The sequence below is a fragment of the Odontesthes bonariensis genome, chromosome 10, assembly GCF_027942865.1.
Source record: "Odontesthes bonariensis isolate fOdoBon6 chromosome 10, fOdoBon6.hap1, whole genome shotgun sequence".
NCBI lineage: Eukaryota > Metazoa > Chordata > Actinopteri > Atheriniformes > Atherinopsidae > Odontesthes > Odontesthes bonariensis.
Genome location: NC_134515.1, coordinates 11,054,361 through 11,069,924, shown reverse-complemented (window position 1 = coordinate 11,069,924; position 15,564 = coordinate 11,054,361). Strand labels below are relative to the sequence as shown.

Here is a 15,564-nt window from a genome sequence, read left to right as displayed (position 1 = left end):
ATTCATATTCATTTTGGAGAGATACATTTCATAGATGAAATTCATCAGATGAAATCATAATTTAATTCATTTGACAGTACAAAACATGCAGAGTTGACACAAAGTAAGTCAAATGCTGTGTTTATGTCTCTCAGATAGAAATATATCATGAAAAAGAGTCTGATGTCTTTGTACTCATGTTTGTTTTCATAAAGCAAGCCCGGACCTTCCTTCTCCAGTCCGAAAGTGGATATAAATGTGGCAGCAAAGTTGCTGTAATCCAGACTGCCATGAATGTGTCAGCTCTCTTCTTCTTCAGTTGATTATCTCCTCCTATCATCCTTCACATCTGTGATTCTTCCTGTGTTTCTAACTCCTTGTTTTCTCTCTGTGTCCCTCTTATCTTCCAATCCACTCTCTGCAGCTAAGCCCAGGCAGGTCTGACAGAGAGAAAGGGGAAGAATTTAGTCCTACACAAGACTTGCTGTGCCTAAAGGTGTAGACTCAGAGTAGCATTACAAGGATGAAAAGGTGGTGCTTAAGATTTTAAAGGAGGAAGGAAGTACAGTTCTGAGAAGATATGCTGAAAGGTGGCAACTTATAACTGCAATTTAGGGAGCAGAAGTGAAGGCAGCTGCAGGATCAAGTCGGATCCTGTTTAGTATCAGCTTCACAACAGTGACAGGAAAAGGTTGCTCTACGGTGCTTATGAAGAACTCACACATACGGAGGGTGGAGGAGGAGAGTCGGATAAACACATCTGGTTTCCAAGCATCGGACAAATGTTTGAGTCAAACCTCGATGCTAAAGTTTCTCACTTTCTTTTATTTTTGTTAGGGCTGGGCAAGTTAACTTGTTATTATCGCGTTAACGTGTTAATTATTTAACGCCGATAAATATTTTATCGCACATTAACGCAGTTTTTTCATTTTTAATTAAAGAAATAATAAATTTAAAAACAATTTTGGGGGGTGCTTTTGTGCCTGTAATGTAATGGGCCAGCTGCAGCGAGGACTATAGCCTCTTGTACATGGGGCGCCTGCTGTACCCACTACGCCACTATTGTAGAAGTCTGTTGCTCACAGGCTTTCATTTTGTAAAAGTCTGTTGCTGTCTGCTGCGGAACGAGAAAAGAAAGTAATCGGCGGATCCACCAAACATGGAGAAGGGTACGGAACTTTTACTCGGCCATTTTCATTTTAAAGTTCTCCCAGACGGCGGAGTTGACAGAACCAAAGTCATCTGTAAACACTGCCAAGTTGAATTGTCTTCTCAGCGTAGTAGTTCCAGTCTAAAATATCACTTAAAGGCAAAACACACAACTGATAGCAGCAAGTAGGGATGGGAATCAAGAACCGGTTTTTGCTGAGAACCGGTTCCCAGTGTTTCAATTCCTTGGAATCGTTTGGCGATTTTGCAAACGATTCCCTTATCGATTCCAGTGGGCGCGAATGACGTCACCACGCAACGTTGCGTGGCGAGTCCAGTGCAGCCAGCAGTCAACAGTAAACATGGCGCCCAAGTGGTACAAACGCTCAAATGTTTGATTACACATCCCTAAAAAAGACGACAACAGGGCAACTTGCAAAGTGAATATTTCACCAAAGGGAGGAAATACTACCAACATAACTATGAATGAATGTCGCGTTTTCGATCTGCTCCGGACTAACGTTGGTGAATCTGAACCCAGCAACGTTAGCATGTCCTCGGCTAACACTGCAGGTAACTAACTAACAAACTAACACTGCATATCATGTTAGCGCCATTTGCCTCATTGTAAAACCTGCTCTTAGTAACGGTTAAGGTTAAATGAATGCCTTCTCATGCATTACATTTAGATGAAATCATGAGAGACAGAGCCTGACTGGCTCAGAGCCAGAGGCTGGTGGTACTACCCCCAGTTCACGTCTACCTCCAGCTTCTCCTTTCACCAGAGCAGGGAAGAGTTAAATTACCCAGGCCATGATAGACCAATGTGGACCTCACCGTTGTTGGGTTTGTAAGGTCATGACTCGTGTTACTTCTAAACTAAACAAAGTTGATGCTAATCGACCGGTTTGTTGTCCTTTTTCTCCAAATGAGAATCGATAAGGGAACCGATAAAGAACCGAATCGTTAAGCAGAATCAAAAATGGAATTGGAATCGTAAAAATCTTATCAATTCCCATCCCTACCAGCAAGTCATTCAAGGAAACAGACAGTGGAGCGAGGCTTCTACATAAAAACTACATAAAGATGCTGATGTTAAAAGTGTGTTTGCACAACAAATGTTATGGCACTTTCATTCATATGGCAGCACATTTAAAATAAAACTAAATGCTAAAAGGTACACACTACTTTTGGATTCATTTTTGGATTTTGCGTACAAATGTGATTAATCGTCATTAATCAAGGAAATCATGTGATTAATTAGATTAAAAATTTTAATCGTTGCCCAGCCCTAATTTTTGTTAACTTTGGCTACTTCATCATTATTTTCCACTTGCAACGGTGCCCCACCGGTTGCTGTCTTGTTGCCAGCTTGGGAAACCCTGCATGTCCAAAATGATCACAACAAAAACAGGTGCAGCGGGCTCTCGTCAAGCAACAATATGTGATCAGTTCGGAGTGAAAAATGGGTTGGGCTTTGGCTCTAAATTTTTGTCAGTTTAGTTATTTGCTATTTAGAAAACCAATTAACTCTCAGTCAAAACAATTAAATTCCCATTTTGGCCTGTTAATGAATGATATATTTAGAAGTTTTTTGCCATGAATACCCTTTTTAACCTCATTTAGTACAGCCCCAATTCCAGAAAAGTTGTGATTCTGTGTAAAACCTCAGTAAAAACGAAATGCAACTATTTAAAACTCTGATAATCTGATATTTTTTTTCCACAATAGAACATATAAAACATATCAAATGTTTAAAGTGAAGCACGTAAACTATTCAAATGAGAAATTATAGCTGATCACAGCAATACATCTCAAAAAAGTTGGGACAGGTCCATGTTTACCACTGTGCAGCATCCCTTTGAGCATCTGAGAACTGAGGAGACCAGCGGCTGGTCCTCTGGGAGTGGAATATTGTCCCACTCCTTTCTGATATAGGATTCTAGCAGGCTCAACTGTCCTGGGCCTTCTTTGTTGTATTTCATGTATCATGGTGCTCCAAATGTTTTCAGTATGTTAAAGGTCTGGACTGCATGCAGGTCAGGACTCTACTATAAAGCCATGCTGTTGTAATGGATGCAAAATGTGGTTTAACATTGTCTTGCTGAAATATGCAAGGCCTTCCCTGCATGGGAGCAGATGTTGCTCTAAAGCCTTTCAGCATCGATGATGTCTGTCCAGATGTGCAAGTTACCAGTTCCATTGGTGCTAATGTGTCAGATGGGAGGATGCCCGGTCTTCTGTTTACCTGAGTGATCCACATCTGTGTCTGTTTTTCTTGACTCCATATTTGCGCTTTTTCCTTGTGATGCACACAGAAACGCAACTCCAGAATCACATGCATAAAGGTGACTGTTGCTCAGGAGGTTGAGCTGTCATCTATCAATCAAAAGTGATCTCGGACCTCTGAGGCGCTGATCAGTCGTTGCATTTCTATACGATAGAGGAAAAAAAATCCTCTTGCAAACGCTAAAAAAGTGCATGAAGATTAAAGAAAACAACATGGCAGCAAAGCAGAAACGGAGGCTTACAGAGTGAACTGAAGTGAAAGGATCGCAAACGGATAAATTGAGCAATTTGGTGTTAGTCAAACATCAAAGCAGTCGTTTGTCATTTAAGATACTTTTCCTTTCCAGAGGTGCCACAACCAGAGCTGATGCTGACCACCACCCGGGGCCGGGCAACAGTGGCAGGACTGGACTCCAGTCAGGAATATTCCCTCCAAGTCCTCGTACTCAACGGGACGACAGAGAAACTTCTCGCAAAGAGACGATTCACCAGTAAGAAACATGGGGGGAAAAAACAGGGCGGCCGACTAATTTATTCAGGATTTATTATTTAGAAAATGTCATTCTAGGATGTTTTATCTGCACTGTGGAATAACTCAGCCATACATAGTCCGCAAATTTCTTTAACAGAGTTATATTACTTCCTTCTAGATAAACTTCTTCTCTGCCATCCATTCATTTTTATTTATCTAGACATGAAGGGATGTACAAAAGCAACAAGAGATCAAAGGAAATACTATATTTATATATGTATGTATACCTGCTGTTGACTCGGTTTGTACTGTGAGATAATATGGGCAATACAACAAAATGATTAATAAAAGTAGTACCAAATTTTACGACAATAGCTCCTTCAAAATCCCTCAAACCCACAGGGAGTAGGTATAAGTACTGCCACAGTCCGATTACAGGCTTAAAGCAGGCTGTTTGAAGCTACTGTGTACTCTCATGGAAGTTAAATGTGTAATGGGTTGGGAATTTGCTATCCTGGGCCACAAAGGGAACCTTAATAATGGCTTCCTCCCCATACTTTGTGACTGTTTTTAAAGGAGCAGGGAGGACAACAGTTTTCAGAGGAAAATGATAGGATTGGGACATCGTGCATCATTGTCTTATGAGCCCCTGTCACTTTTGATATTTTATTGTCAGCCCGTTTCATTCTCTCCCAGAGCTCGAATGGGATTGTATAGCATGTGGATGCAGCCTGCGGTTAAACCGTGGCAAACCGTGCTAGCATGATAGGAGGTTACTGTGTCGGGTTGAGCGTGTCCAGGCAGGCAAGAAAAACTCCTCGACTTGGAGAAATTTGCAACACCGGCTGTCATAATGGAATGATGGCAGTCTGGGATTCCTTCCTGATGCGTCTTTGTCTTTCTCGTTTGCTTTGACGCCCTTAGGGCCCTATACTTAGTCCGGGCTGTAGCAGCATTGAGTTACCAACTCTAGGCAATTCTTACTTCTTAAAACAATTTCACCTCCAATTTGCTGTTGTTCACCTTGTCTCTTAACTCCAGGCAAGGATTTGCAAAAGCCACCTGGTGAGATGAGTAATAAGGTACCAAACGCCCTTGTTTATCTCTAAAGCGGTCAGTTTTTTTTCTAAACTTGAAAAAAAGTAGAGTAGAGCACAGAAAACCTCTCCACAAATAGATAATTATGTTTCCTATCAGGCAGAGCAACTTCTGAAAGGGATGACTGGCAGTGTTGTTGTGCAACTCTGATTAAAAAAACAAAAAACATCATTGCCCAGAATTTCAGTGTGTCGGATATAATTGAAACAACAGAAAAAACTTTCCCTTTTATTGAAACATTAACCCATCAGGTTAATGTGAAAAGATCATATTTTAATCATGCTTTGTGTAGATCAACATTTCAGCCACTGGTCCAAGAGTTCATCATAGTGGTTTCTTTAGAATTAATATGGATTACTACACTACACTTCCTGTCTTCCAGTGGAGGGTCTGCGGGAGGAGGAGACGCTCCGCAGTGGCAGCCGCGAGCAGAAGAAGAAGATGTTGCCAGGCGGGTCGGGGTCAGGGGACCTGGACGATGCAACAGAGGTTCTATTGGGTCTGCCAACAATTCTGTATCCAGACCCCATGACCACGACTGCTGCTGCCACAACCGCAGGTATTCAACAACACTACACACACACCCATATTCCTCCTATTACTCTGATGATTTGGGTCCTGGCAAGGAGGCGAGTCACACCCAATCCCAGAGATAATGGTCGCCTAAGGGCCTAATTATGTGAACAATATAACAGTGTAACTACAGTGGTACGTTGGAAAGATTTTAGAGCTGTTTTTAGAAGTTTTAGAGGTTGTAAAGTATTATGTTTTACCAGCTATTAAACTTTTAATCAGGTCGTGTCAATTTTCAGTTAAAAGTAAGGAGAAGCAGCAGTGCCTGGTGTGGCAGTGGCTCTGGTTGTGTTGTGTAACCCCATCTTAAAAGCTAATTTAGTTCTATGTGAGGAACAGGAGCCACGTCCTTATGGAACCTGGAAAGGAATGTGAGAGTACTATGATCCATTGTCACAGGCAAAGTTGGTTTAAAGAATTATAAGAAATAATCTTAACAGAAACCACAACTAAAGACTTTTACATTTTTTTTTTTTTTTTTTTTTTTTTCACGGAAGAAATGATTTTAAAAGAAGAAAGTTTTGAATCTCCCCACACAGACGAAAGTTGTTTGTCAGGAGTTTGTCTAAGACGGATTAATTAGGAGTTGATTGGTCATATCTGTTTGGAATCATCACACAAACATCTGAACTATAAAAGGGGGGAAATCATCAATATTCACTTTGTTATACAGCATGAAATCTCTCAAATCTCATCAGCAAAAATAGATTTTTTTTTTACTATAATTTAGCTCAGTTTATAGGAGAAAATCAACAAATAAAATTTAGAAAAACAACAACAACTGGGATGGATGGATGGATGGATAGATAGATAGATAGATAGATAGATAGATAGATAGATACTTTATTCATTTGAGGAAATTTTGGAATCCAGCGGCAGGGAATAGACTCGGGACTAACAAAAGCACTTGTCACATATAAAACACATTATCACAATACAATCTTTTTTAGATTTTATTTGCTCTGGCTCTTAGATGAGTAATTTTCTCATGCAAACTTTTTATTTTCAATTATCGCTGAGCTGAGCGTCATACTACGTTAAGTAGGATCAGCATTTAAAGCAGGGGCAGAATCCACGACTTACACTGCCTCTGTCACGTGAACCATTAGCAAGACAACCAGGAATTCACTGCTGATTCAAGATAGTTTCGCTATTCAGAATATTCCTAAATGCTCAGATAGCTAGGTATCATATTCAACCATCCTGGGTGAGGGATGGAGGGAGCAGAAGTGTATAGATATATAGAAACTTTCCTGTCTGGCTCAAATTAGAGCGGCTGATGCAGTCATCTCTATAAGAACATTAGTACTCTGCTACCTGGATCAGGCATCTTATTCCACAATAATACCCCAAAAACGTTAATGTAGATGCAGACAACCTTGAGAACTCAGTAAGTCGGGGATGAAAACATGAACGAGATGGGTTATAAGCAAGGCACTGGGTTTTAGAAACTGTTGATGCCATGTTTGCCAAACAAGGACAGTCTATATCTCTTCATTATCAGAATTTCTCTAACTTTCCCTTTTATACTTTTCTGTCACGTTTTGCTTATCTCAATGTAACCCCACCCATGTGTGCTTGCCATTACCTCTGGCCTCCAGAGCCCTCAACTACAGAAACCCCTTCTGAAGTCACTGATGAGGCCCCAGAGAAAACTACCAAAGAGAAGAAGAAGAGGAAGAAAGAAAAAGGCCGACATCGTTCCACAGTGGAGAATAAGGAGGAGCAGGGGACGAAGCAGGGCAAAGTTACTGAGTACAAACCCCGGAAGACGCCCTTCCCCACACGGCCAGTCACAGGTAACCTCTGCTCCCCGGTGTTCCAAAAACATGCTGTAATCTCAGACTTAAACTACTGTTTATGATGATATCAGTTATTTAAATGAACCAAAACACAACAAGGGTGATAAGGAAAAATCCCTTTGAAGCAGGAAGTTAAGTTAAGCGAGTTCGGTTAAGTTTAAAGGCACGTTCGGCTCCACTGCCAAGCTGAAAAAGGGTTCAGAGCAGTAAGTGTTGGTTTGAGATGTGATGACAGTGTTTACATGAGGGAGAGACCTGTAATGGGTAATGACAGGCCATCTTCTTCAGCTGGAGGGCACATGTGTCCTCTCTCCTTTATAATCTAAGGGGGTACACAGAGCCTCACATGCATGGAAACTCAGTTCCGTTCATGAATGCACCATGTCAATACATGTTCACATGGTATTTACACACCTACATGTTTCCCTTCCTAAATACGCGCTCATCTGTTTCTTGATTGAAAACCATAAAAGTGTACAGACAAGAGATAAAAAAAGAGATGAACTCCAGTGCTCTTCGAACTCAGTTTTCAGATTATTCTCATCCTGTGTCTTTATTTTAAGGCTCGTCTCCAAGGAAGCCGTACCAGTGCGACAGCGATGCAGCTGCGGACATCATGCTGTTGGTGGATGGCTCATGGAGCATTGGACGAACCAACTTCAGGCGGGTCAGAGACTTCTTGGAAGGGCTGGTTACACCTTTCCACATTGGTCCCAATCACATTCAGATCGGTGAGGACCAGAGTTCTTGGGATCTCACGATTCCTCTGTTCCTTCCACATCATCATTCCCGTTGCATGTTACAGAGGGATAGACTGTTTAAGGCCCACAGGCAAAGCAAGCTGCTGACTGCCTCAGTATGAACTTTATTAATGGGGAAAAGATTAGGGAAATAATCAACTTCAGCAACTTTGTAACTTGTAAGAGACTTGGAGGTGAGGCGGGTCCTCCTGGGCTCTTTTCAAGTCCTGGGAGCCGTCTGCAGAGCCAAGGACAGAAACCTTCAGCTTCAGAGACTCGTGCAGGGACAGCAACAGGGCTTGGGTGGATGTCGTCTGCAGACCTTGTCACTGGTTTGCCTTTGACCTGGCCAGGGTCCATGGTGGCAGGGGCATGGACCTGAGCAGGGACACTTGCTCTGGACTTGGACTCTGGTCCCAAGGCTTTCAGTCTTCATTTTCTCATTATTATAATGTGGTTTTATAAACTATGGTCCTCGGCCAGAAAAGGGTGGAATGCCCTCTCCGGGTCGGGAATGAGATCCTTCCCCAAGTGGAGGAGTTCAAGTATCTCGGGGTCTTGTTCACGAGTGAGGGACGAATGGAGCAGGAGATTGACAGGCGGATCGGTGCGGCGTCTGCAGTGATGTGGGCTCTGCACCGGCCCGTTGTGGTGAAGAAGGAGCTGAGCCAGAAGGCGAAGCTCTCGATTTACCGGTCAGTCTGTGTTCCTACCCTCACCTATGGTCACGAGCTGTGGGTAGTGACCGAAAGAACGAGATCGCGAATACAAGCGGCCGAAATGAGTTTCCTCCGCAGGGTGTCTGGGCTCTCCCTTAGAGATAGGGTGAGAAGCTCGGTCATCCGGGAGGGGCTCGGAGTAGAACCGCTGCTCCTCCGCATCGAGAGGAGTCAGATGAGGTGGCTCGGGCATCTGGTTAGGATGCCTCCTGGACGCCTCCCCGGTGAGGTGTTCCGGGCCCGTCCCACTGGGAGGAGGCCCCGGGGAAGACCCAGGACACGTTGGAGAGACTATGTTTCTCGGCTGGCCTGGGAACGCTTCGGGGTCCCCCCAGAAGAGCTGGAGGAAGTGGCCGGGGACAGGGTTTCTCTGCTCAAGCTGCTGCCCCCGCGACCCGATCCCCGGACAAGCGGAAGATAATGGATGGATGGATTTATAAACTAATTACTAGTGTGCCCCCTAAAAAGTTCACAGCTACCACAGTCTTGCTTTTAATTAGATCTGTTGCATAAAAGAACCAAAAAATGCAAAAAAGTAAGATGCTAAGCATCACATCTCTAATGAGGTGTTTTTGTTCCAGGTTTGACCCAGTACAGTGGAGACCCCCGTACAGAGTGGCAGCTCAACAGCTTCACCACTAAAGAGCAGCTTTTGGAGGCAGTGAGAAATTTCAGATATAAAGGAGGAAACACCTTTACAGGTACAAACACTAAACATTTTTGCACCTTCAGTACTGCAAGTGCACTGTTTTCTGTCGGCACATAAGCAGCCGGCGGTCTCCCAGGACAGGCACTGCTCCACGTCATGGAGGAGAACATGAGGGCCGAGGTAGGCGCGAGATCGGACACGCCGTTTTTCTTGGTGTTGTTGACTGACGGGAAATCTCAGGATGATGCCATTGCTGCGGCAAACCGGCTGAAGAACGCAGGCGTGGAAATCATCGCCGTAGGTGAGACTGAAAGGTAGAAGAGATGAATGTTTCCCTGTCAGGAGTTTTGTGAGACACTCGTGTTCCCGTCACATTTTATCGCTATTTTTAAGTTCTCATTCTTATGGATATATATTAGGGCTGGGCAACAGTTAAAATCTTTAATCTAATTAATCACATGATTTCCCTGATTAATCACGATTAATCGCATTTGTACACAAAATCCAAAAATGAATTCAAAAGTAGTGTATAGCTTTTAGCATTTAGTTTTATTTTAAATGTGCTGCCATATGAAAGAAAGTGCCATGACATTTGTTGTGCAAACACACTTTTAACATCAGCATCTTTATGTAGTTTTTATGTAGAAGCCTCGCTCCACTGTCTGTTTCCTTGAATGACTTGCTGCTATCAGTTGTGTGTTTTGCCTTTAAGTGATATTTTAGACTGGAACTACTACAGTGAGAAGACAATTCAACTTGGCTGTGTTTACAGATGACTTTGGTTCTGTCGACTCCGCCGTCTGGAAGAACTTTAAAATGAAAATGGCCGAGTAAAAGTTCCGTACCCTTCTCCATGTTTGGTGGATCCGCCGATTACTTTCTTTTCCGGTTCCGCAGCAGACAGCAACAGACTTTTACAAAATAAAATAAATAATCAAACCTGCGCTAATGTGCGATAAAATATTTATCGGCGTTAAATAATTGAAGAGTTAACGCAATGATAACGAGTTAACTCGCCCTAATATATATATGAATAATTTTAATACGAAAGAGGTTTATCTATTTTTCAACTTTGTGTTGTTCAGGGGTGAAGAACGCAGATGAAGCCGAGTTAAGACAGGTGGCATCAGAGCCGGTGGATCTGAACGTCTACAACGTGAATGACTTTCCTCTGCTCAGCAAACTGGTGGCACGACTGGTCCACATCCTGTGTGGTAGAATAGAAGACCGTGGCATCACAAAACGTAATCCACCCACAGCCATGTGGAAAAAGCACAATTCTGAAGATTGATAAAACAGGACACAATAAAAACATCATCTGGTCCCTACCAGTTTTCAAATATAGTAAATATAACATCAGATGAACAGCAACAAATGTGATTTTGCACTGTGTCATTATTTACTTCTGACAACTAAGCCAAAACTAGCAAAGTTTTGTTAAAAACTAAGCACACACTTACTGCTCCTATTAATATTGAGGGCAACTACCAGCCAGGTATGGCTCATCACTTCATTAATTGATCATCAGCATGTGAATAGATGAATAAAACCAGGCGTTTTTGGCCGTTTTCTGGTCTGGAGCACTCAGGTGTGTGTTTACAAAATACAAAGGAGGAAAGAGAATGATCTTAGAGAAGCAACTGTTGCTGCCCATCAATCTGGGAAGGGTTGTTTTCAAACTATTCTTCACTGCATCACTCTGTGGTGGGCAAGGTTATTTATTCAAGATTGTTAATAATGATCAAAAGAGTGGACGTTTCCGGAATTTCACCCCAAGGTCAGACCGCGCAAGCTCAAAAAAGACCTAAGAGCTCCATCTCAGACTCTGCAGGTCTCAGTTAGCATGTTAAAGGTTAAAGTTCATGACAGCACAGTTAGAAACAGACTGAACAGGTATGGCTTGTGTGGAAGGGCTGCAGGAGAAAGCCTCTTCTCTCTAAAAAGAACATGGCAGCACAGCTTAGGTTTGCAAAGCTGCGTCTGAACAAACCACAAGACTTCTGGAACAATTTCCTTTGGACAGACCAGACCAAAGTGGAGATGTTTGCTCATAATGCACAGCAGCACGTTTGGAGGAAACCAAACACAGCATATCAGCACAAACACCTCACACCAGCTGTCAAGCACGGTGGTGGAGGGCTGATGATCTGGGCTGGTTCTGCAGCCACAGGACCTGGGCACCTCGCAGTCACTGAGTCCACCTTGAACTCCTCTGGATACCAAAGTGTTCTAGAGTCAGATGTGAGGCCGTCTGTCTGACATCTAAAGCTGGGCTGAAACTGGCTCATCAACAGGACAAAGATCCCAAACACAGCAGCAGATCTACAGCAGAATGTGTGAAAAAGAGAAGAATCAAGGTGTTGCAACGGTCCAGTCAGAGTCCAGACCTCAGCCTGACTGAGATGCTGTGGTGGGACCTTCAGAGAGCTGTGCAGAAACCAGAGCTGCAAACCTCAATGAGCTGAAGCAGCGCTGGAGAGAAGAGTGGGCCGAGATTCCTCCTTTAACCATGAGAGAGGCTGATAACGTCACACAGGAAACCATTACTTCAAGTTACACAGTGTGATATGTCATGTGTTGCTGTTCATTTGAGGTTGAATTCTCCTAATTTATTAACATATTTCAAGACTTGGCAAGGACCAGCTTTTTTTTAAAATTATCATTATTATGCCCTGACACATAAAACTGTAGAATAGATGGAGTGCATCATTTCATTTTCATAATCACTGTACGTACAAACTAATGACACCAAAGCACTCGGCTTTCAAATGATCTAAGGGCTGATGTGTTGCTTCCAGGAATGGAGCCTGGGCCCACAGCAGACCCAGCCCTCTCCTACCCAAGCCCTACTGATCTCCGGTTTTCTAACCTTGGATCCAGAGATGTGAAGCTGCACTGGATCAATCCTGCTAAGCCAGTCCAGCAGTACCGGGTGGTGTACCACAGTGCTGAGGGTCAGAGTCCCCACGAGGTTGGATGTAGTCTCGCTTCACCTGCACCGACAGCTTTAGCCGCAATGCAGTCCGTCATATTTGGCTTATTTGGCAGCAGTTTCCTTCATCAAACTTTATGCAAAAAAGAATGATATTTTGTGGTTCTACCAGAAAAAGACTTGATAGATTTAAAAAAAAGTGTAATGACGGCAATATGTTTTATTATATATAAGTGCAGGAGTATTATGTATGCCTGTGTCTGATTATTAGTCATGCTTGTGCAGGTGGTGGTGCCCGGCTCTGAGTCCACTGTGGTGCTTGACGGCCTCTCGTCTCAGACGCTATACCACGTCTCCATCTTCCCTGTGTATGCAGACAACGTTGGCCTGGCGCTCAGAGGAACTGTCACCACTTGTAAGCATTAAATCACTGATAAATATTTTCTTTTTGTTTGTTTGTTAATCCATATTTATTGTTTCGTGTTTTGTCATCCCCACAAACATAATGCTGTACAAGTCTGGCTGAATCAATGAGACGCATTGTTTTACACTTATAAATTATTGTGAAGAAGTCACATTTTATCAGGCTTCAGAGGGCTTAAAGATCCAATTAAAAAATGGCTTCTTTGCTAAGTTGTCTGTTATGTGTGGACACAACACTGGATCATCCCTTGAGTTGGGAGTCTTTTTTCTGCTGGAATGATTCATAGGTCAGAGTTAAGTGGCTTAAAGTGATACTCCGGAGTAGATTCAACCTGGGGTCATTTGAACCGTGATATCCAGCCAAGTAGCCCACCCGCAGTTTTTTCGATATTGGCTGAACATCAGCTGAGTTACAGAGTTATCCCGAATAGCTTCGTACAAGGGTTAATGGATCCTGGCAGTATCTCCAAAATTACCACACTAAAATCACATGCCATGACACCAAACTTCTACAGGAGTACAAATATGGTCTGTACTCACCAAACGATGCATTTGGAAGTTTGAAAATAGTCCAGGAATTTATTATTATCAACACAAGCCTGATAGCTTTTCTGCTGCTAAAGCTGCGTCGACGTCACTTCAGAGAGCTGGGAGCTTCAAAATAAGATGAAGGTTGATCTACTACTGTAGACAACAAAGCAAGGCTGCTCAGTTTCTCCATTGATAAAATAACTTCACAACTCTACAACATAAAAATTCATAAAAAAAACATGTAGAATATAGCATATACTTTGTTGTCTACAGTAGTAGATCAACCCTCATCTTACTTTGAAGCTCCCAGCTCTCTGAAGTGACGTCGACGCAGCTTTAGCAGCAGAGAAGCTATTAGGCTTGTGTTGATAATAATAAACTCCTGGACTATTTTCAAACTTCCAAATGCATCGTTTTGTGAGTACAGACCATATTTGTAGTACTGTAGAAGTTTGGTGTCATGGCATGTGATTTTAGTGTGGTAATTTTGGAGATACGGACCAGGATCCATTAACCCTTGTACGAAGCTATTCGGGATAACTCAGTAACTCAGCTGATGTTCAGCCAATATCGAAAAAACTGCGGGTGGGCTACTTGGCTGGATATCACGGTTCAAATGACCCCAGGTTGAATCTACTCCGGAGTATCACTTTAACGAAGAAAAAAACACATTCCTCTGTAAATGCTCGGGTACAAGGACTGAAAATGACTGAAAAAGCAGAAAATGTCCAAAGAAAAACTTTGTAAGACTTTCGGAAAGCTGGAGAACTGTTAATCAATTAAAAACATTGCAAGAACGTCTGACTCCTTGGAAGCAAAATACTAAGAAAGGACTGGTGGATAAAGACTTTTGCACAATATTGTACATAATTCTGCTCAATGTAACAAGTGTATGTACAACGAACTGCATCTGATGCTTATTTTCTCTCGTCCTACCACTATTTCCCCCTCCTTTAGTACCACTGGCCATGCCGAGCAGCTTGGAGGCGACTCCTTCCTCTTACAGCGCGCTGCGAGTGAGCTGGAGTGCAGCTCCTGGTGCCTCTCAGTACATGATCCTTTACTCGGCTCTCAGCCACGGAGAGCCTGATGACGCCAAGGAGGTGAGACCTGCTCACGGGACAGGACTGCTCCTGGTCGAGGCCAGGTTTTGTTCCGAGGCCCTGCCTCTGCGTACAGAAACACAGACAGCATGACCATTTAAAACCAGGGCTGGGCAACGATTAAAATCTTTAATCTAATTAATCACATGATTTCCCTGATTAATCACGATTAATCGCATTTGTACGCAAAATCCAAAAATTAATTCAAAAGTAGTGTATAGCTTTTAGCATTTAGTTTTAGCATAAAACAGGGGTGGTTTGTGGCGTAGTGGGTTGAGCAGGCGCCCCATGTACTAGAGGCTATAGTCCTCGCTGCAGCTGCAAAAGCCTTTTTATAAAAAATTATTTAAAATAAAATTTATAAAATAATTTTCTTTTTTAAATAAATAAATAAAACCTGCGTTAATGCGCAATAAGATATTCATCGGCGTTAAATAACTAACGAGTTAACGCGATAATAACGAGTTAACTCGCCCAGCCCTAATTATAACCAAATAGCCGTAATCAAACCTCAGATTCCACATCTGTGCTTTGTTTCTGTGTCTGCAGGAGAAATTCGGTGCAGATCAGACTGTGGTGGAGCTGGCAGGGTTACTGCCGGCAACGGACTACTCTGTCACACTTTATGCCCTCTATGACGAAGAGCCAAGTGATCCTGTCACTTCTCTTGCTACCACATGTAATTTTTTCCCACTTTCACTTTTCCTGTGTGCTGCCCCTTTGTCTTTGACCTTTGTTTTTTCTGCTGTCCTTTTCTTCTTTCCATCCAATTTACACCTTTCACTCCCTGCTTTGTTCCTTCTCTTAAAGTTCTGCTGGTCAGACAGATTCATCTTCCCTCTTGAACGATAGATCTACCACTCTGACATTTAATTGGCATTATGAAATCAGTTATTTCCGTACTGTAAAATTTGATTTAATTTCTTTCTACTTCTCACCTTTTATTAACTTTCTTCCCCTTTAGTCCCTCTTCCAGCACCGGTGAGTGTTCAGTTCCCGACGGTCACCCACAGTATGCTGAGGGTGAGCTGGGTGCCCGGCGCCGTGGATGTCCCCGGCCACAGAATCACCTACAGCACAAACCACGGCAGCGACATCAAGCAGG

The 15,564-nt window shown here is 42.9% G+C and overlaps 1 protein-coding gene across 2 annotated transcripts in view; it reads left to right on the top strand.

Annotated features, from left to right (window-relative positions):
* slc35h1 (solute carrier family 35 member H1) overlaps nt 1-15,564 on the top strand; it is an 81,686-nt gene that overhangs the window by 28,732 nt on the left and 37,390 nt on the right. For both annotated transcript variants that reach the window (XM_075476236.1, XM_075476234.1), the window contains 12 exons: nt 3,765-3,908; nt 5,370-5,546; nt 7,162-7,359; nt 7,926-8,093; nt 9,403-9,522; nt 9,607-9,771; nt 10,556-10,714; nt 12,269-12,441; nt 12,688-12,817; nt 14,314-14,459; nt 15,009-15,138; nt 15,424-15,563. In XM_075476236.1, the coding sequence (XP_075332351.1) occupies nt 3,765-3,908; nt 5,370-5,546; nt 7,162-7,359; nt 7,926-8,093; nt 9,403-9,522; nt 9,607-9,771; nt 10,556-10,714; nt 12,269-12,441; nt 12,688-12,817; nt 14,314-14,459; nt 15,009-15,138; nt 15,424-15,563 (1,850 nt within the window). The remainder of the gene's footprint in view (nt 1-3,764; nt 3,909-5,369; nt 5,547-7,161; nt 7,360-7,925; nt 8,094-9,402; nt 9,523-9,606; nt 9,772-10,555; nt 10,715-12,268; nt 12,442-12,687; nt 12,818-14,313; nt 14,460-15,008; nt 15,139-15,423; nt 15,564) is intronic.